This window comes from Triticum aestivum, chromosome 6D, assembly GCF_018294505.1.
Source record: "Triticum aestivum cultivar Chinese Spring chromosome 6D, IWGSC CS RefSeq v2.1, whole genome shotgun sequence".
NCBI classification, from domain to species: Eukaryota; Viridiplantae; Streptophyta; class Magnoliopsida; order Poales; family Poaceae; genus Triticum; species Triticum aestivum.
Window position 1 is genome coordinate 288,550,545 of NC_057811.1, and position 21,031 is coordinate 288,571,575.

The 21,031-nt window shown below is 47.5% G+C and overlaps 2 protein-coding genes across 2 annotated transcripts; both read right to left on the reverse strand.

Moving 5' to 3' along the window:
- Positions 1–38: 38 nt before the first annotated feature.
- On the reverse strand, positions 39–15,185 carry LOC123144691 (uncharacterized). The gene is made up of 4 exons (XM_044563901.1): positions 14,958–15,185; positions 13,200–13,296; positions 11,862–12,802; positions 39–789 (listed from the first exon to the last, which is right to left on the reverse strand). Exons 3-4 carry the CDS (start codon positions 12,211–12,213, stop codon positions 305–307), a joined length of 837 nt encoding a protein of 278 aa, XP_044419836.1. The 5' UTR covers positions 12,214–12,802; positions 13,200–13,296; positions 14,958–15,185; the 3' UTR covers positions 39–304.
- Positions 15,186–18,782: 3,597 nt separating this feature from the next.
- LOC123141494 (uncharacterized) lies at positions 18,783–19,796 on the reverse strand. Its single transcript, XM_044560618.1, has 2 exons — positions 19,296–19,796; positions 18,783–19,199 (listed from the first exon to the last, which is right to left on the reverse strand). The coding sequence occupies exons 1-2, from the start codon at positions 19,656–19,658 to the stop codon at positions 19,002–19,004; spliced, it is 561 nt and encodes a 186-aa protein (XP_044416553.1). The 5' UTR covers positions 19,659–19,796; the 3' UTR covers positions 18,783–19,001.
- Between the last annotated feature and the right edge of the window lie 1,235 nt (positions 19,797–21,031).

The window sequence follows — 21,031 nt, forward strand, 5'->3', positions numbered from 1 at the left end:
TTAGGTAGAGAAAACACAGTCAGATAGAAATACATATATAGCGAACAAAGCATATAATCCAGAATCACATCGCCAATCAGAGTTCAAGGACGATAACAGTGAGTGATGTGTCTGCGGTCCATCAATCCAGTCAGGAACAACGACAAACAAAAGAAAATGAAGTCCAGAATCCAGGTAACTTGGGTGATCGCACCCTACGTCCTAATAACACCACAGCAATGGCATAACAAATGTCTTGCCGGTAAATGAAAGGAAATTTGGTACGAGGTGCCGACACCTCATTTGCATTGCAAACCTCAGGTTCTCACTTCTCCAGTAGCGGAGAGCCGATTGCAGCGACGGGAGGAGCATCTGATGCAAGTGTGATGTGGCCCGTCGATTCGGCCTGCCCGGCGCCGGCAGGAGATCCAGCATTGCCGTCCATGTTGGCAGCATCAGTTGCTGGGACGCCCACCGCAGTTGCAGCATAGGCGACAAGATAGAAGTGCATGGCATTCTGATCATCACCTGCTGGGTAGCCAGTATAGTAGGGGAGGCCATTCTGATCATAACCTGCAGGGTAGCCAGGATAGATTGTATAGTAGGGGATGGCATTCTGATCATAACTGGCAACTGGGTAGCCAGCATGTCCACTAGCTTGCACATCTTGATAGCCCGCCATGGGATTAGTGTATGCGTAAGGCATGCCATAAGCTTGAGTTGTTTGAGCAGGGAGATTGTTAAATGCACTTCCATATGCAACTTGAGCTTGTGCCGTCCCAGATTGACCTGCTGCTACTTGCACCAGTCCTGCAGCAGTTTGTTTCAAGAATTAGGTACACACTCATAATAACAAGAATCATGCTGCTGAGAATAACAGATGAAAAGGGGAACTGCTCACAAGAGGCGCTCACTGAATCAATTGCCAATATTAACAATAGGCATTTCTACTAATTCATTTTTACTCATCATACATACTTCCTCAGAATTTCCCCAAGGAACTGCATTTCTTGCTAAAAGTTGGTCTATGGAATGCCATGACTACATGAGCAATAGCAGTACCTAAACATCCCATTAGGGCACAATAACAATGGCACAGCACTATGTGTGACATGTGTCAAAAAAGGGACTGACATGGTGCATTCATCGGCATCTACCTCCAGAATATTAGGGGGGTTGTAAAAGTAAAAGTATGCTGACCATGTCCAAAGAAGAGAAGTATGTACCAGGACTTGTCGTTTATTAATTTAGCAAGGCCCAATGGTTTCCCTGTTGAGTTTTTATCAAGATTTGTGGGAGGTTATGAAACAAGACTTGAAAAAGCTTTTTGACAAATTTCACAAAGTAGAGTTGGATGTTGAAAGGCTTAATCAAGGAATCATTGCATTGATTCCTGTTATGTGACTACATCTACTCCTTTCTTGTCACACAGCACATGCGCTATCTGTAATGCACGTGACCCTATAAAGCATGAGCTCACCAAACATATCGGTGCAGATGCTTCCTTTGTGCACTCCCGTGTGCAGGATCGGATGATTGCTCTTCAGTATGTGCCTTCCGAGTTATAGTTGCTGGATTTCTTCACAAAGGCCCAGACTAGAGCACATCAGGGCTTTTACCTCTCCAAACTCAGTGTTGTTGATTCACCATGAGTTTGAGAGGGGAGGGGGAGGGGTGTTGTATGAGGGGTTTTCAGCATATTGTACCATGTATGTACATGTATATATAATGGCCTATGACCTCATGGAGATACAGGCTGCTATTTCTCTAACAATCCAAACCTTAAACTGAGCAGGGAAAAATACCTTGTGCTCTCATGTCAGCATTTTGCATCTCCGCACGTAACTTCTCAACCTGTTCGGTCATGGCTATGAGGCTCATTTCCATTGTTTTCATCTGCTCAGCTTGCTTGGTATTTATGTCCCGATTATGCTCAAATTCAGATCTTTTGCAGAAATAAAACAGATATCGAGTTAGCAACAACCCCATATGCTACAAATAAAGTTGGTATGGGAAGCAACGAAGTGAGGGAGTGTGAGATCACAAACCGTATGTACCGATACTCTTTCTGCAACTCCTCTAGCTCAGCACGCAGTTCAGGAAAGCTTTGGTTGACTTCAGACCTTTTGTCTGCTTTAACTTGTTCAGTCAGCTTCTGTAATTTAATAGTTAATTCCTGGTTTTCAGCACGGAGTTTCTCAACCTCAAGATGCACTTTGTTAGGTACCCGATCTAGTTTCTCTCACAATTCGAGTACAGCCACAGGAGGGCAGTGATTCACTCTCTGGATACAACTTGCCGAAAGAAAAAGGAAGAAGAAAGTAAGTGTCGTGCCGTTGCCGCTGCCGTGATCCAAGCCCGGATGCCCCTCCTCCGATATTCTGCGCTTAAGTAGTGCTGTCCCAGTCCGGGCCCACGAACCAGCGGTTGGTGTGGCGAATCCTTGTTGGCCTGGCGATGACGCGTCCTTCGCCTTGATTCGTCCACTTGTCTGCCAGCGTGGCCCGATCAGCTGCCGTGGCAGTGCCTTTGCCTTTCGCTGCTATGGCAGCTGTTTCGCTGCCCGTCTCACCCTCTGCATGTTGGATGGTGACATCCCCTCCTCCTTGACTTGCGGCTTGCCCCCAAGCCGGCAGATGAGGAAACGAGACTGTAAGGCAATGGCATCCTCCCAAGTAGCGTCCACCTCCTCGGAGTTTGACCAACGTACCAGGACCTGCTCTCGGCACCCTGAAGGTGTTTGGCGCCATCTTGTTTGCAAGATCTCTACCGGAATGAGATCAGCCTTAGGCGGTACCGGCAGAGTCGAAGAAGCTGTTGTACCTGGAGACAGAGCTTGTTGTAGCTGAGAGACATGAAAAACGGGGTGAACTTGCGAGCCTGGTGGTAGTGCGAGCTCATAAGCGACCGGGTTGATGGCTCGCAATACTTGGAATGGTCCAAAGTATTTAAAGGACAGCTTGTGGTTGGCTTTGTGGTGGACTGAAGACTGTACATACGGCTGGAGCTTGATGTAAACCTCGTCACCAGGTTGAAATGATCGGTCAGTGTGTTTCTTATCTACTTGCACCTTCATGATGTGGCTGTTAGGAATAAGCAACTTGTATTCCCATGAGGCCATAGGCCGATATATATACATGTACAGGTGTGGAACATATGCAGGAAACCCCTTATACAACGGGATAAATACAAAGGGGTACATGACCTATATTATAACTCTAACACCCCCCCTCAAACTCATGGTGGAGGAACAACACTGAGTTTGGAGAGATAAAAGCCATGTTGTGCTCTAGTCTGGGCCTTCGTCAGGAAATCCGCCAACTGTAACTCGGAAGGCACATACTGAAGAGCAATAACCTAATCCTGCACAGCAGCGCGCACATAGAAAGCATCAACACCAATATGCTTGGTGAGCTCATGCTTCACAGGATCGCGCGCAATGCTAATAGCACCTGTACTGTCAGATAAGAGCAGAGTCGGTGTAGTGACAGAAACACCAAAATCCTGAAGTAACCACCGTAACCAAGTCACCTCTGCCGTCAAAAGAGCCATGGCTCGCAACTCAGCCTCAGCACTCGAACGGGAAACTGCAATCTGTTTCTTCGTCTTCCAGGCAATGAGAGAACCGCCAAGAAAAACACAGTAAGCAGAAAGTGAACGGCGATCAGAAGGATCACTAGCCCACGTAGCATCCGCATAGGCCTGAAGCTGTAAAGAACTGGAGCTAGGAAAGAATAGACGGTGAGAGATCGTGCCCCGAAGATATCGGAGAACACGAAGGAGATGACTGTAGTGAACCGATGTGGGAGCAGAGACAAACTGACTCAGAATATGAACCGGATAAGAGATGTCCGGACGAGTGACAGCTAGATAGACGAGACTGCCAACGAGATGACGATAACGCGTCGGGTCAGGGAGAGGATCACCATCAGTAGCACGGAGGTGAACATTGAGCTCCATAGGAGTCTCAACAATGCGCTCGTCAGAAAGAGCAGCACGAGCAAGAAGATCCTGGATATACTTTTCCTGGGATATAAAAAAGCCATCAGAGGTAGAAGAGACTTCAATCCCAAGAAAGTAGCGAAGAGGTCCAAGATCAGACATAAGAAACTGCTCACTAAGACGGGCCTTTACAAAGGCAATATACTCGGGGTCATCCCCAGTGATGACCATATCATCAACATAGAGAAGAAGAAGAGTCCGGCCACGAGGAGAAAGGTGAATAAACAATGCTGGATCATGAGCACTTGCTGAAAAACCAGCAGTAGTGACCACAGAAGCAAAACGCTCAAACCAGGCGCGAGGGGCTTGCTTAAGGCCATAGAGAGAGCGACGAAGACGACACACCATGCCATCAGGAACAGAATACCCAGGTGGTGGCTGCATGTACACCTCCTCACGCAGCTCACCATTAAGAAAGGCATTCTTAACATCAAGCTGAGATATAGACCAGTGGCGTGCAGAGGCAACAGCAAGAAGTGTACGAATAGTGGTCATATGGGCCACAGGAGCAAAAGTCTCGTTATAATCACGACCATGCTCCTGCTGAAAACCACGAGCCACGAGACGAGCTTTGTGACGCTCAAGAGAACCATCGGAGCGAGTCTTAACCTTGTAGACCCACTTACAAGTGATGGGACGGACTCCGGGAGGAAGAGAAACAAGATCCCAGGTACCAGTGCGTTCAAGAGCAGCAATCTCCTCTGCCATCGCAAACTGCCATTCAGGATGAACAACAGCCTGACGGTAAGAAGTCGGCTCAAGAACAGCAGCACCAGCGGTGGGAAATCCAAAGCGATCAATAGGCGGACGAGGACGAGAACGCAAGCCATAAGTAGGCTGAGAGGAAGAGGACGACTCATCCAAGGAAGCATCCACAGGTCGTGTACGACGAGTGTAATGCTGAGGAAAAGATGGAACAAGAGAAGGAGGAATCGCCAAGGTAGAATCGGGGGGTGGCGACGAAGAAGTCACCGGAGATGAAGGTGTAGAATCCGGTGACATGCTAGGTGAGGAGACCGGGGAAGATGGTGGCGGCGAATCGACGAGGGGTGGAGAAGCAGAGGGAGTGGAACGAATAGGCACAGGCGCGACGGGGTGATAGGTGAGTCAGGAAAAGTGAGGAAAGAGATATCCTCCACTGAAAAAAACGAGGAAGATGGGCGTGGGTAGAAAGGACGAGACTCATCAAAAGTCACGTCTCGAGAGATACGCATCCGACGACCGATAGGATCCCAACAACGATAGCCCTTATGCTCATCACTGTAGCCTAAGAAGACACACTCAACAGACTGAGCGGTCAGTTTGGTGCGTTCGCGAGGGGCAAGAAGAACATAGCAAACACAACCAAACAAGCGAAGCATCGAATAATCGGGAGAACGATCAAAAAGACGCTCAAAAGGAACACCACCCTGCAAAGCAGCGGACGGCTGAAGGTTGATGAGATAGGCGGAAGTGGAGATAGCCTCGGCCCAAAAATGAGGCGGAAGAGAGGCGGCGATCATCATAGCACGAGCCGTCTCAAGAAGGTGACGATGCTTGCGCTCAGACACGCCATTCTGAGCATGAGCACCAAGACAAGAGAACTGGGCAAGAGTACCCTGCTCAGCAAGGACACCACGCAACATCTTAGAGATATACTCACCAGCGGAGTCAGCACGAAAAACACGAATGGGTGAAGAGAACTGAGTATGAACCATGGCAGCAAAACGCTTATAAATAGACAACACCTCACTACGTGAAGTCATGAAATAAAGCCATGTGTAACGAGAAAAATCATCGATGAAAATAATATAGTATTTATGACCACCTTTCGAAGCGAAAGGAGCCAGACCCCATACATCAGAATGGACTAAATCAAAAGGACGCTTAGACACTGACTCACTATGTGAATATGGTAACTGAATCTGCTTGCCAAGACGACAACCCTGACACTCTAAAGAGACATCTCCTGAGACAGACCCCAGAAGACCTCGACGAACTAAAGACGATAACCGAGAACCACACAGATGACCAAGTCGATGATGCCACTGCTTGAAGGAACCAGTAACAGAGGCGACAGCAGCGGAGGGACTGGCGATGGTGGTGGCAGCGGAAGGAACATGAAGCCAGTCCAACTCCCAAAGACCCTGAGAATCACGGCGGCGAGGGCCAGCCCCAACCAGAGTGTGCGTGCGACGATCCTGAACAGAACAAGAGTCAACGTCAAGGATGACACGACAACCAGAATCAGTAAGTTGACCGGCAGAAAACAGATTCATGGTAAGTCGAGGAACATGAGCAACATCAGGAACAGAATAAGAAGGAGTGGAAAGATGGCCTCTACTAGCAACAGAAAGTGGAGTACCATCAGCAGTGAAGACATGAACAGGAGAATCCAGCGATCGAAGAGAGGACAAAGCGGAAGAATGAGAAGACATATGAAAAGAAGCTCCAGAGTCCAGAACCCATGGGGATGTACCTGACTGTGTAGAGGGCGGGTGCTCAGTGCGGGAAGCATCAGTCACAGAACCAGCAGTACCCGTCGAGGAAGAACCTGAAGCCGCGAGCAGACGCTTAAGTCTCAGAATATCCTGCTCAGTCAAAGCAATGGCTGAAGCTGGCGAGGGAGATGACGAAGTCCCTGAGGAGGATGATCGCGCCTTGCGCAGGTGTTTCCGCTTTGTGTAGCATTGGGACTCAATATGACCATCATTGTTGCAGTAGTCACAATGTGAACGGGGGCGACCTGAGCCTCCAGAAGGAGTGGGCAAGAGCGGCAGAGCACTCGAGCGAGAATGGGGCGGTGCAGCAGGTGGAGTGGAAGAAGCCCAAGTAGCGAGCACAGAGGGAACCTCCAGCAAACCAGCACCACGTAGGCGAGTCTCCTCAGCACGAATCTCTGAAAGCGCCTCCATGAGAGAAATACGGCCACGAGCAAACAACTGAGCACGCCGGGGCTCAAACTCCTTACGGAGCCGAGACAGGAACTCGTAGACGCGATGAAACTCCAAATTGGCCTGGACAGCCTGGCAGCAGGGGCAAGTATGACAACCAGCACTGCGGAGAGAATCAAGCTGGCGCCAGATAGCAGAACTCTGTGCATAAAAGTCATCAACAGTAGAGTCACCCTGCTGAAGAGCATGCTCCTGACGAACCACAGAAAGGTATAAGGCATCACCAGAGGGCTCATAGCACTGACGAAGACAGGTCCACATCTGGAAGACAGTAGGAAGACCCAGAAACTCAGAAGCAAACTGAGGCAGAACACTAGCAGTGAGAACAGCTGCAGCACGAGCATCATCATCAAGCCACTGGGTGTAAACAGACAAAGCACCATGATACGTCTGAAGAGCCTCCTCATAAGCCAAAACCCTCTCATCACAGGCACGATCAGCAGCCTCATCAGCAATCTTAGCCGCATCCTTGGCGGCCTGATTAGCATCCGCAGGAAGAACCAGTGGAGTCGGCGGAGTAGGGGCCACCGGAGGAACCGGACGTGGCGGACAGCAGACCTCGCCAGAAAGAACACCCCAGAGACGGATGCCACGCATGTGAATGCGCATGAAGCCAGCGAACTCGGTGTAGTTAGTACCATCGAAAATCACCGGACAGCGAGGGACAGCAACATAGCCCGATGCAGCAGACATTTTTTTTTACGCGAGGGAAAGCGGAGACGAGAAGGAGTCGCACGGCGGTTCCACGAACGGCGGCCGCGGGAAGTGGAGCTGGGGCTCACGGGTAGCAGCAACGGCGCCTGAGAGCAGGAGGCGCGGCTGCGCGACCGCGAGCCTGGCGGGAGGGGCGGACGGCGGGAGCGGCGCCTGGCGGACGGCGGGAGCGGCGCCTGGCTGGAGGGGCGCCTGGCGGGAGGGGAGGAAGAGACGCAGCAGCGACGCCGAGGCGAAGAGAAAACACGGCGGCGGCGGGATGGGATCGTAGCACGAGTTGCGCGTGCGAAAAAAGAGACCTAAAGCTCTAATACCATGTTAGGAATAAGCAACTTGTATTCCCATGAGGCCATAGGCCGATATATATACATGTATAGGTGTGGAACATATGCAGGAAACCCCTTATACAACGGGATAAATACAAAGGGGTACATGACCTATATTATAACTCTAACAGTGGCGAGCTCGATGTAGGTGCTGCTTAAGGACTTGCTGCATGGTTCTTTCCACCAGCCATTCCAAGAGCAGGATCTTACAAGCAGATGCAACCTCAATGCCCAAGTGCCTCGGCTCATGGCTACACAGAGCATGGAATGGTGACATGTCTAGGGCAGAGTGGTAACTCGAATTATACCAGAACTCAGCCAGCGGCAGAAACTGACTCCAGTAATTTGGACAGGCATGGATGAAGCAGCGAAGATAGATCTCCAAGCATTTATTGACACATTCTGTCTGGCCGTCCGTCTGCTGATGATACGATGTGCTCATGTTCAACTCTGTCCCAATGATTTTGAACAATTCCTGCCAGAATCTGCTGATAAACGTCGGGTCTCGATCCGAGATAATTGCCCTAGGGAGACCGTGCAGCTTGTAAACATTGTCCAAATAAGCTCGAGCGACCTTAGCTGCTGTGAAAGGATGAATCAGTGGCAGAAAATGAGCATACCGTGTGAACTTGTCCACAACGACGAGGATACGGTTGGCCCTGTTGGATTGCGGGAGGCCATCAATGAAGTCCATAGTAACAACCTCCCAAACTCCTTCCGGAAATGGAATTGGTTCTAACAGACCAGGGTATTTGACTCGCTCCAGCTTGACTTGCTGACAGACAGCACAAGTGCGCACATACTGGCGAATAGTGTCCTTCATTTTGGGCCAGGCAAAAAGGCGGCGGATGCGATGATAGGTGACCGGAAATCCGGAGTGCCCACCCATGGTGCTATCATGGAAGGCGCGCAGAATACGCTGCTGTAGTGCTGGCGACCCACCGAGCCATAATCTGTGGCGTTAGTACAGCAAGCCGTCTGAGACAGAAAACCTCTATTTTGCATCGGGTCGCTTGGGAAATTCGGTGAGTTGTTTCTTAGCTTGGTCATTCTCTGCATAGCTGGCACGGATGTCCTCCACCCAAGTAGGTTGGCACACTGACATGGCCATGGCTTGGTTTGAAGTGTGTAAGCGGCCGAAGAGCGCGTCAGCGGTGCTGTTGGCAGTGTCTTGGCGATAACTGATTTTGTATCGCAGACCCATCAACTTAGTGAAAGCTTTCTGTTGCCACACTGTGGACAGCCGTTAATCATCGAGATGGATGAGACTGCGTTGATCCGTGAGAATCAGGAACTCGTCATGATGGAGATAGGGGCGCCATTGCTCTACGGTCATCAGTATAGCCAGACACTCTTTCTCGTAAGTGGAGAGACCCCTATGCTTTGGCCCCAAATGGGATGCCCCCCTTGTTGTAGCACAGCGCCCACTCCATAGTCACAAGCATCGGTGTCAATCACAAATTGTTTGAAGAAATCCGGCAGTTGCAAGACAGGTGCTGAAATGAGACCTTGCTGTAACAGAGTGAAAGCTTTCGGCGTGTCCTCCGTCCAAACAAAAGGTTGGTGTTTCTTCAGCAGATTGAACAGTGGCCTCGCCGAAGTGCTTGACAAATTTCCGGTAATATCCCGCAAGACCCAAGAAGCTGCGCACTTCTTTGGCAGATGTTGGCACCGACCAGTTTCTAATGGAATCAATTTTACTTCGATCAGTCGACACCCCATCAGCATTGATCACATGCCCTAAATAAGCAATTTGCTGTTGACCAAAAGAGCATTTGGACTGTTTCACTTGCCAGCCATCTTTGCGTAGGAGCTGTAACACTTGCTTGAGGTGAGATACATGATCCAACAGTGTCTTGCTGAAGACCAAAATGTCATCGAAAAGGACCAGCACACAAACACGCAGCAATGGATGCAATGTGGTTGTCATGGCTCCATTAAAAGTGGCCGATCCGCCTGCTAGTCCAAAGGACATAACTAGGAATACCCAATGGCCTGAATGTGTGGTGAATGTTGTCTTATTTTTTTCACCTTCAACCATACAGATCTGATGGTACCCTGCACGCAAATCCAGCTTGGAAAACCAACGGGCACCCACCAATTCATCTAAAAGATCATCGATGATCGGCACTAGGTATTTGCTGACGATAGTCATAGCATTCAGGTGCCTGTAGTCCACGCAGATGCGCCAGGTACCGTTTTTCTTCTTCACTAGCAGGGCAAGAGAGGAAAAGGGGCTGGTGCTCTTCTGAATAATGCCAGCATCCAATAGTTACTTCACTTGTCTTTCAATTTCAGTCTTCAGTTCAAGTTTGTGGAGATATGGACGCAAATTGACTGGTTGAACATCTTCCATCAGTGGTATACGGTGGTCACAAGCACGCCGAGGTGGTAGGGTGTGTGGTTCCTCAAATACATCTGTGTACTGCTCGAGAACTCTGAGAATTTAAGTGGGTATGGTGTTGTCGACAATCCCTTGATCTGCTACAGTATTGAGGTGAACAACATAAGCCACGGCCGTTGCTTGCAGGAATGCAGAAGTTCCTGGGGTGATATAGTGGCACATTGTTGCAGATCTTGAGTGACGGCCTGTAATTCAACAACACCAGTACCTATTGTGACTGATAGGTGACGTGCTTCCCAATCAATGTACATGAGGCTATGTTTCTTGAGCCAGTCCATACCTAGTATTGCATCATACACTCCCAGAGATATGACTTTGAAATCGGTGATGAATTCTTGACCCTGACACATCCATTGGCACTGTGGAATGTAACTATTACACAACAACAGAGCACCATCAGCTACTTTGACCTAGAAGGGACTGGTTAATGGTGAGACACCCTTCAGTTGCTCAGCTAGACGTTGGTCCACAAAGGATGATGTACTCCCAGAATCTACCAGCAAAAGAACCTCTCGGCCTTGAACCCAGGCATGCAACTGCATAACACCAGGACCTTCTGAACCTGCCACTGCGTGCACGGATATAAAACAGAGGTTGTCGTCTTCAGGTTCAGTTAACTGACCTGTCGATCACCAAGTACATCTGCATCTGTACTGAACAGGGCAAGCAGTTCCTCAACCACATGCATCTGAACTCTAGGGGGACAAGTATGTTCTTTACCCCATTGCTCACCGCACTTAAAACAGAGACCTCGAGCTCTGCGGAATGTTCTGAGAGCTGCAATTTTGCTGTTATCAGGCGCTGCTCTGGTTGAGTCAGTGCCTCTCCTATCTTCAGCTGTCAGAGTAGGAGCAGTGGGTCGAGGGAATGCCACTGGCGCTGGCGTTGTACTGGTCGATGCGAAGCGTGACGCTGGTGGTCGAGGAACGGTGGCACGTAGGACGGCCTCGCCATCTGCCACTTCTTCTTGCAACAGGGCCAAGGAGCAGGCTGTGTCTAAGTCAGGCGGTCGCTAGATGAGAACCAATGCTCGAATGTCAGCATGCAGTCCCTCGATGAACCGCGTCAGGAAAAAATAAGGATGGGTCAGTTCAGAGTATGAGATCATATGGTTCATCAGAGTTTCAAATCGCTCAATAAAATCTGCGACAGAATTGGTCTGACGGATAGCATAGAACTGGCGAATTAATAGCTGATGTTTATCTCGACCAAATCTGGTGCACAACAAGGCTGTGAATGACTCCCAGTTGAGCCCCGCAATTTTACGCTGCACTGACTGCAACCAAATCACGGCTGGTCCTGAGAAATTCAGGATCGCCATTGGAGCCCGGTAGGATTCGTGCACCGTGAACATCTGGAAGTATTGTTCTGAGAGCGTTTTCCAGAGCTGTGGGTTCTCGCCGGCGAAGACGGGAAACGTCATCGGCGGCGGAGTTTGGCCCAGAGCAGAAAGAACTTGAGATGACAGTGGCGACGAGATCGGGGAAGGAATCAGGGTCATACCCGTGACCGGGGAAGTCGACGGTGACTCGGGGGTCACCGACAAGGATCCCCCAGGAACGCCGTGGCCTGATTGCCCTTGGATCTCGCGCGCGACCATGGTAGGGGTCGCAAGCGGCGGCGATCCGATGGATGGTGCAGTTGAAGACGATGCGGCTTGGAGAGCCGCAACCGAGAGCTCCAATTGCGCGAACCGCGCCTCCAACTCCGGCTTCCAGGTGACAAGAGAGTCGATCCGTGCCGTTTGCGTCGCCAAGGCCTGGAGGATGGCATTGTTGTCGCCGTCTTGCTTGTTGGCGCGGGCGGTGGCCTCGTCGCTCATCTTGTCGAGGTAAGCTTTGAGCGCGGGATCCATGGTGGCGATGAGGTGATCACGCGCTTGCTTCTAGCGGCGGGTTTCTAGGACGGCGATCTGGGCGGTGGCAGCGGGGAAGGGTGGTAGGTGGCTAGCTGATACCACGATGTTAGGTACCCATTCTAGTTTCTCCCGCAATTCGATTACAGCCACAGGAGGGCAGTGATTCACTCTCTGGATACAACTTGCCAAAAGAAAAAGGAAGAAGAAAGTAAGTGTCGTGCCGTTGCCGTTGCCATTACCGTGATCCAAGCCCGGATGCCCCTCCTCCGGGCCCACGAACCTGCGGTTGGTGTGGCGAATCCTTGTTGGCCTGGCGATGACGCGTCCTTCGCCTTGATTCATCCACTTGTCTGCCAGCATGGCCCGATCGGCTGCCATGGCAGTGCCTTTGCCTTTCGCTGCCATGGCAGCTGTTTCACTGCCTCTCGCCCTCTGCATGTTGGACGCTGACACACTTGCAGCAGTTCCTTCTTCACTGTATTATCAGCAAGCCTTTCAACCTCCATTTCTCGGACCATTAGCTCGCTCTTTTGCATATCAAATGCAGCTTCAAGGCTGGCTTCAGGTCTCTGCCTTTTTTTAAAAGCTGCTGATACACATGAATGGTGATTAAGAGCAGCTACCACACCATGTTTCTATCAAAAACAAAGACTGCATAAACACAATAGGTATCCACCCCAGCACAAAAAAATTCCAACTCTCTCTGAAGAAAACATGTTTTCCAGATAGAATTCCCCATATCAGCTCAAAGAAATAGATTCAAAATATTGATATGACTAGCAGGCTAGCACCTAATCAAGGGCAGAGTTCACACAGACACACTATTCTTTCCAAAGAACATGCCTGATTTTCCATACAAGGACAATATGAATAAAACGATAAAGTTGCTCCAAGCACAACTATGGATGCACCATTTTTTTTTCGTACGACGAGAATTTTTGCATTTAGTGTCAACAAGAATATGCGAAGGAAGAAAAAAGTACCTGATGACGCCATGGCAAAGCGGACAATGCTAAAGGCGGAAAGACTGAGGGATTTCACCAGACAGCAATGAGGCACCTGGAACTGGGCTTGAGGGATCTGTCACCAGACAAGTGCCAAGGTTGCATGAGTGAATCTCAGGGAGTTTTTTGTTTTTGCCAAGTTCTTGCAGTTTCTTCGCTTGATTTCAAACTGGATCTAAGGGATCTGACCTGAGGTGTGGGAATTGGAGGAAGGAAGACCGGGGAACAAGTGGCAAGGTTTAGATGTTTGGCCGTCTGATGGCTTTATTGTTCTATTCAAAATTTGCGCAACCGGTTTCCTTGATCTTGGGTTGGAACCGGAATTCAAGTGATAAGTAGGTAAAGATGATAGACTTTAAAATTTTCATAAAGGAGTACAAGCATAGTAAGTTTGCTTTCTAATTTAGAAATTTGGTGAACAGATTCGACTTGAGAAAAATTATAATAGAGTAAAATCCTAGTGTGTTTGCTTCCTAATTTAGAAATTGCGTAAATCAATTCTAATCCCTGCCTTCAAAGCCAAAGGAATATATTGTGTTCTCGTCAGGACCATTTGAATAGAATTATGCGATATTTTGGATATAAACCCTCATCTAGGAATCTATGTAACTCTGATAGGGCATGTCCTAACTTTCCATACAAGCATAAAGCTTGTGTAACTATGCATGAAATCCATATCGAAAGATAATAATAATGGAATATTATTTTACATACTAATGTATACCATTCTTCTTATATTGTTGCAAAAAATCAAGCATTTCCTTTCAGTTAAAGTTTAAGAAATACTTAAACATTCTTGACTCCTCGGACTTTTTAGACATGTAAGCGAGGCCAAAATGAATGCCATTACCCCATATAGTCTTCTAAGAGAATTAGTACTCTCTAGAATTGCACAGAAGTTTGCCATACAAAAATGCAAGTAACAAGAACTTAATTTGGAAATTTGGGGGAACAGTTTTCATTTTCCCATGTCAACAGTCGTGGACCCTCAGCTAGATATGCAAAAAGGAACATTCCTATGCATCAGCTGCATGGCGACTAATTAGAGAGAAAACTTAGATGGCAAAAAATGGCATTCAAAGCAATATTTTTAATAACGGTGAATAAGGCTAACACTGATAGAATGAAATCGTAGAGCTTGTATCTATTGTGCACAAACAAAAAGACTTACAATATTGGTCAGTTAATACATATTTGAATGGACAGAAAGGACAGGCCCATAAACAATAACGAGTTGTGCCAAGCAAAGAACTTGCTCCTTAGGCCCCATAATTTGTACTGCTAATAAGCAATTTATAGTATTTATTTTTTTGACGCGTCAACGGGGGGCTTACGCCGGCCTGAACTTATATTGCCAAAATCAAAGTTATTACAGAGAGTAGAGTTACAGGGGGAGCGATTTATAATATCTCTGCCTAGAAATTATTCGCTTTCCATAGAAGTTGCTACAAGACCACGAACGAAGTACCAAAGGCTATTCCTTTACCAAACTTGGCTGCAGGTTCTTGAGCGTTGATGATCGACTCACCTACGCCTATTGATCGTCTAGTTGTGTGTTGTGATTGTAAAACGTGATTATTTGGGAGTTAACATGATATTTTGTTACTAAACTTGGCAATACAGTTGGACCGTATAAACAATGCTTGTGGAATGGCTAGAAACGGAAACAGCATGTCATGTCAATTCAGCAATTATCAATGCCGAAGTAGCACGAGGCGTGAGACATGTGTACTGTACCGTGGATCACCAGCTCGCCTTGCAGACGCGCCCCTTTTCTCGAGCAAGCACCGTGATCCATGGGCTCGCTCGGTACAACAGCTCACCGGTAGTAGCGGACAACAAGCACTTGGCAGATTGTCGTACGGTTGCGGCATTTTGTCGAACAGCTTGAAGGCGTCGGACGTGCTGTGGTAGCGTGCCCTCGCCAGGCAGGCATGGGTTGGATGTCAGCGACGGCGAGCGGGTCTGGAGAGGGGCGGCAACCACGTAAATCGGAGGGGGGGGGGGGGGGGGGGGGGGCTCGCGCCGGAGCGGGCTGCTGAGGAAATTGAGCTGGACTGGATGCCCAGCCCACCACATTCGATATTTTTCATACGTGGGGCCTCCTTTGCAGTTGATGGGCACGAGACAAGAGCCGGCGCCGGGAAGCAAAATCACAAAGGAAAAATGGACCGCAGCTTCCACGCACGCAAATGAATTATGCTCCGGGTGACTCCACATTTGCCGTCCTTTTCTTTTTCTACGGGTTCCATATTCTGGGGCAGCCTGCCGACGAGTGTTTGTTTTTAACACACTATAGATGAAATACACCTCGACAAGGGTTAGGACGCTGGTCGATAATGAATACTCTCTCCGTCCGGAAATTTTTGTCATCAAAATGGATAAAAGAGATGTATCTAGACATATTTTAGTTTTAGATACATCTCTTTTTATTCATTTTGATGACAAGTATTTTCGGACGGAGTTGGTACTTATTCACTCTGGCCAGCTATATATATGTCTATGTCGGCCGCTTCTATTGCACTAACAACAAGGGTCTCTCTCCGCAAAAAAAAAAGGGGTCTCATGGTGGCGGAGACTAGTGAGAACTGAGAAGGAGCCACCGTTCTTCCGCCGGATGTCGTCCACTGCGCACCTGGTGGACAATGACGGAGAGCTGATATTGGTGTACCGTACCATGCGGCAACAGCGTGACCAGGACAATAAGAATGGAAAATATTTCCTTAGAAAGAAGAATGGAAAATAGTTCTACTGTTACCATGCGGCAATTGTGGTGTTTTACAAGAGCGTGACCAGGATGGGGACGGTCAAATCGGACCCTGGGGTATCAGCGAGTGACTATCTAACTTGGCATGTACGTTTCAGAGGATGCCTGAATGAATGTCAGTGGTTTCCAAACAAGCATAGCAGCCTGTGTGTTGTTTGCTGCTCCCTCTGTAAGTACTTGCTTGTGTACCAGAAATGATGTATCGACGGGGCTAGAATTGCGGAATCTATTCTATGTTTCCTCAATTACATTTCACGGGCATTATGTTAATACTATCATCCGTGTGAGTTTGGTAGCAGAAACCCACCACCCCTGATCTATTCCGGAGTGCACTCTTGGCGAAGCATGGTTCGGACTTGCGGTGAACTGATCCATGAGCAAACTGGATTGTGTTGGGACCGTCGGTAGAACCAAACATCTAACTGTAGTGAGCAAAAATATGACTAGAGCAAGTTCAACATTTAACTGCTGGCACCATATATTTGCTTATAGCAACTGAAACATCTGACTACGGTGAATTAAAGGCATGTTCGGTGCAAAGGAAGTGAAATAAGTATCAACTTAGAAATTGGTACACTATGATTCTTCATTGGGAAACAGAGAAGAAATATAATGAAAGCAGCAGGGGAATTACGCGCCACTGTGTATAACGGCTCTCAATTTGGGCATACATATGAAGATACACTTAGCATGGCAGATTTATTACAGAAATTGATTTACAAGAACCGGTATCATTGGGATGTGCTTAGCTTAGCAACAATAATAGTTTATGAGTAATTTGTACTATCGAGACCAAACAACATCTATGTAGTTCACTGATGAAACAGAGTATAAACAAATAAACTGACCATGGAAAAACATGTCAACAAAAATGAAGATAAAATCATGAGATAACAAATTCATCAGCAGCAGTGCACATGCAACAAAATAGTACGAGCAATGTTAAGGTATAGTACAGTCCATAAACAGATGGGGAATAGACTTTCTTTGGGAACATGAATACTCTGGCACACCACAAGTCTTAAAACCTTTCCTGATACACAGGCCAACATCTAGCAAATGCCGAATATGATTCATGCAGTGGCAGCCTACGGATTGAAATTTTGGTATGCCAAAGTCAGCACCATAGACCAAAAAAGTAGTAACAAGGAATACACTCCGTTGTTTACTAACAAGCATCCAGTTACAGCAATGTCCGGTGAATCAGGATTATCAGACTAAACTCCATCTATGATGTGTGGCTAGATTAAGGTATGGCAAATGTCATAGCTTGCCATAATTCATGTACTTATATTGATTGCCCTATTCAACACAAACTTAAATATGGTGTCGTTGCTCTCTTTGAGATCCATCACTGTAAGGGACTATGATGACAAATCAGTTAACAATTTGAGATGCAAGACAGTGAAATATATTATCTAGTACGTAATAAACACCACAACTGCACATATTAAAGCATGGTATGTCATTATGTAAGTGTAGCTCTGATCTGGTTGAAATCCAGTATTGCAAATCATAGTTGTGTGACAAATAAAGTTCCACCTTCTTTGCATGTAGCAAGTCGCAACCACCAAAAGCAATGACTCTGCGGCTATCATTTTCATCACCAGAAATTGGACAGCGAGGAGCACTCAATCCAATTCGTCACTTCTCACTTTTGTCACTGTTTCCCTTTGACTTTTTGCGCCATTTTTCTGCCAGCATTTTTTTCCTTTGAACTGTCATTAGTTTTCATTTTTGACTATCGTGCCCTCTTTTGCATCCAATTTTTGCCTTCTACTTTTCCTTTCTGGGCAAGGAATCGTCTAGGGAAATAAAAGGTGGAAGGATGCTTTTTCAACTACAACCGATAAAAACTTTTTCGCAGTAATGTAATTATGTGATTTAAGATGAACAAAATTGCTGTCACCTATAAGCTCCAACTACACAAAAAAGAACATTCTCAAAATTGTCAATATGACAACCTAAACAATTCATGCTCTTTCACTACCAAACATTCTTAAATAACGCAGAAAACATAGTTCGGCATATCACATAACTAAGCCGATAGTGTATATTCCACAACTATATCACAAATGTCACTGTAAATTGCAGTAAAAGATATCATGAAATTTGCATGAGGCGTGAGTTATTACAGGCTAACCATACATTAAATGGTTGCTTGGAATATATGTTGTCATCAAGTTGAAATTATCTATAAGTCAAGAAAATCATTGGTTACAACACAAGTAACTGAGCGCCATTTACAAAGAAGGCCGATACTATACTAAAAAAGGACACGTACCTTGGTATTGAAGATAACCAAGCATACAATGGTGTTATGTTGTTAAAGGGTCAGTTTGAGATCTTCACATTCTCCAAGGACCAGTAGAAGATTTGATGGAACAAATACTAAGTTGAGGCAGTTGCAGTGTAAAGGGTCTTCTGGGCAACCAGTAATCTGGAGCGCATGAGCTCTGTTTTAAGCTGCTATACAGGTCTGCCATTAATACAGTACATAAGCAAAGAGACCATAGATACATCAAACTGAGACATCACTCAGTGCCTATGTCAATGCTCAATACCCTCTTAATACAAGTTCAGTTTGTTACAAGTAGACACATTTTGGCATAAAAAGCGAAGTCGTACTTCAGAAGTACAAAATAAGAAAGTAATAACGAAAATTATGCCAAAATGTGCTTAACTCCAACACAATTCATCCGGTTTGGAAGGCAAGAAACATATTAAGTCGTGTGCAAATCAGGCACAAAAAGACTTCCATACACAAGTACAACTCCAATACTTAAGACAGCACCTGATAAAAAATAAATCTAAAATATTTTAGCCCAACATACCCTAAATTAGTTACACAGTTGCAATGTCCACAACCCCCTCAGGTACATCAGGAGGAAATCTCTGCCAATCCTACAACTATTGAGCCTAGTTTCTGCCTCCAATCGAACTGCAATTCACCAAACACAACAAAGCAAACTATCTAGTTAAATACAAATGGCCCCAATTAAATTGCACAGTGCCTAATTAATACCAGGGACAGGCTGCCCGGCAGCCTGCTCATCTCCACTGCACAGGGAGTTCACAAGGTCGCGTGGATCCCCCCATACCGGCAGCGCGGCAACGGCATCCACGACGGCTGCCTCGTACTCATTGCAGAACTCGACAATCTCATCACACATCTGCGATGCTCTTTTGAGCATTTCCTCCTGCGCCTCCACCTGCACAACCACCCCCAAAAGAACGCATTAGCAGCTAGGCAGCGGGGAGAGGACTATGTGAGCCGATGGAGCGAAGCAGGTGGTTTAGGATCTTACCTCCGCAAGATAGTCATCGAGGATAGTGTGGTCCGAGGAGATTGTGGCGCCCGAGGGGGTGAGGGGAAGAGGGGAAGCGGACGAAGCTCCAGAGGTAGCTGCGGTGGGGGCGGTGGGCGGAGCGAGGATGTCGGAGGAGAGGGACTCCCAGCGGGAGAGCTCCGGTTGGTATTTGGCGCGGAGGTGGAGGAGCGCGCGGCGGCGGCGCTGGAGGCGGGCGGACTCGAGGTCCGGGGCCGGCGTAGAGGGCGCCGCCGTGCCGGTATCTTCGGCGCCATCCGGGTAGAGGACGCGGGGGCGCTTGAAGACGAAGCCTTCATCGTATTCGATCTCCCACTCGCCGCCGACGGAGGTGGCCGCCATCGGCTGGGGCGCTATGGGCGCGGCAGCGCGAGGAGGGGATCCGGTGGTGGTGCGTAGATGCGGGGTGAGGAGCGGGGTCTGGGCTTGGGGCTTGGAATTTCGAAAATTGGGGCTTGCCGAGCGGCAATTCGAAAATGCGGCGGCCGAGAGATCGTGAGCCCCTTTTTTTTCGTCAGTTTGCACATCGCCCACACGTCTCCATCACCGCTCATTTTGCTACGTATGGACAGATAACATCAGCAGAAATATTTTTAATTTTTGGCTTAAAAATATTTTATCTCCTAATTAAAAAAGCGAATTAAAAATCCATTTTCACCATTAAATTCGTCTCGACGAGATCTTCAAAACTAGACCCTATGTTGATATGTTTCGACAAATTTTTTTTACCCAAAAGTTGCCATGTTGTTTACACTGTAGTTGCTATAGTGCTTAAACTAAAGTTGCCATGTGGCAATTTTAGTTTGTAGATCATGACAATTTTAGTTTTTCGATGATGGCAATTCAAGTACTTTGACTATGAAAATATTTTTTTGTATGAACAATGGCAATTTCAAGTGAATGTATCATGGCAATTTTAATTTATGATGCATGGCAAGTCTAGTTTCTTAATTCCCTGTTTTATAATATGTCAAAATTTACTTCTAAATGTAGAAGAAAATAGCTGAAACATATCATGGCAACTTCAGTGTAAACATCATGGCAATTCATGTGCAATAGACATGGCAACTTTTAACCCAAAAAAATTCGTCGAAATATATTGATATGAGATCTAGTTTCGAAGATCTCGTCGTGAGGGATTTCATGGTGAAAACGGATCTTCGATCGGATTTTTCATTCAAGAGATAAAACATTTTAAAAACAAAAAATCCAAAAAGATTTCCACATGCATGCATGTGGTGACATGGCGTAGTCTGTGTGCTATAGGGCGTGTGGGAGGGTTTGGTTCCCACCACACGTGTGGGCGTGAGCGTTGTCCAATTATTTTGTTTTCTTTTTCCTTTTTCAAAGAAAGACCGGGATTTATTATAAAAAGTTTACCATAAGTACGAAGCACCCTGGCTGCCAGGAGACACATGGAAAAGAAAAACACCTCACCCGGTCCGCTCTCGCTCCCAGGGTACCCTCTTGCGTCCCCACCTTCTCCATCCTTGCCTTCACCCCCCCTCATCGTCGTCGAGCCAAGCCCGGTCGGTGCAAGCGGCAGCGGGGCCATGTTCTCCCTTTCCTCGGAACTGGGTAGCGCGGGGTAGCGAACTTGGGTGGATGTGTGGCGCTTTGCAAGGTGTGGCGCCGGCAACGGCTTCAACGACGATGGGGCTGGTGGAGGCAGCGTGGAGAGTTGTTGGGTGGCGCGGGACAAGGCGGATGGCATG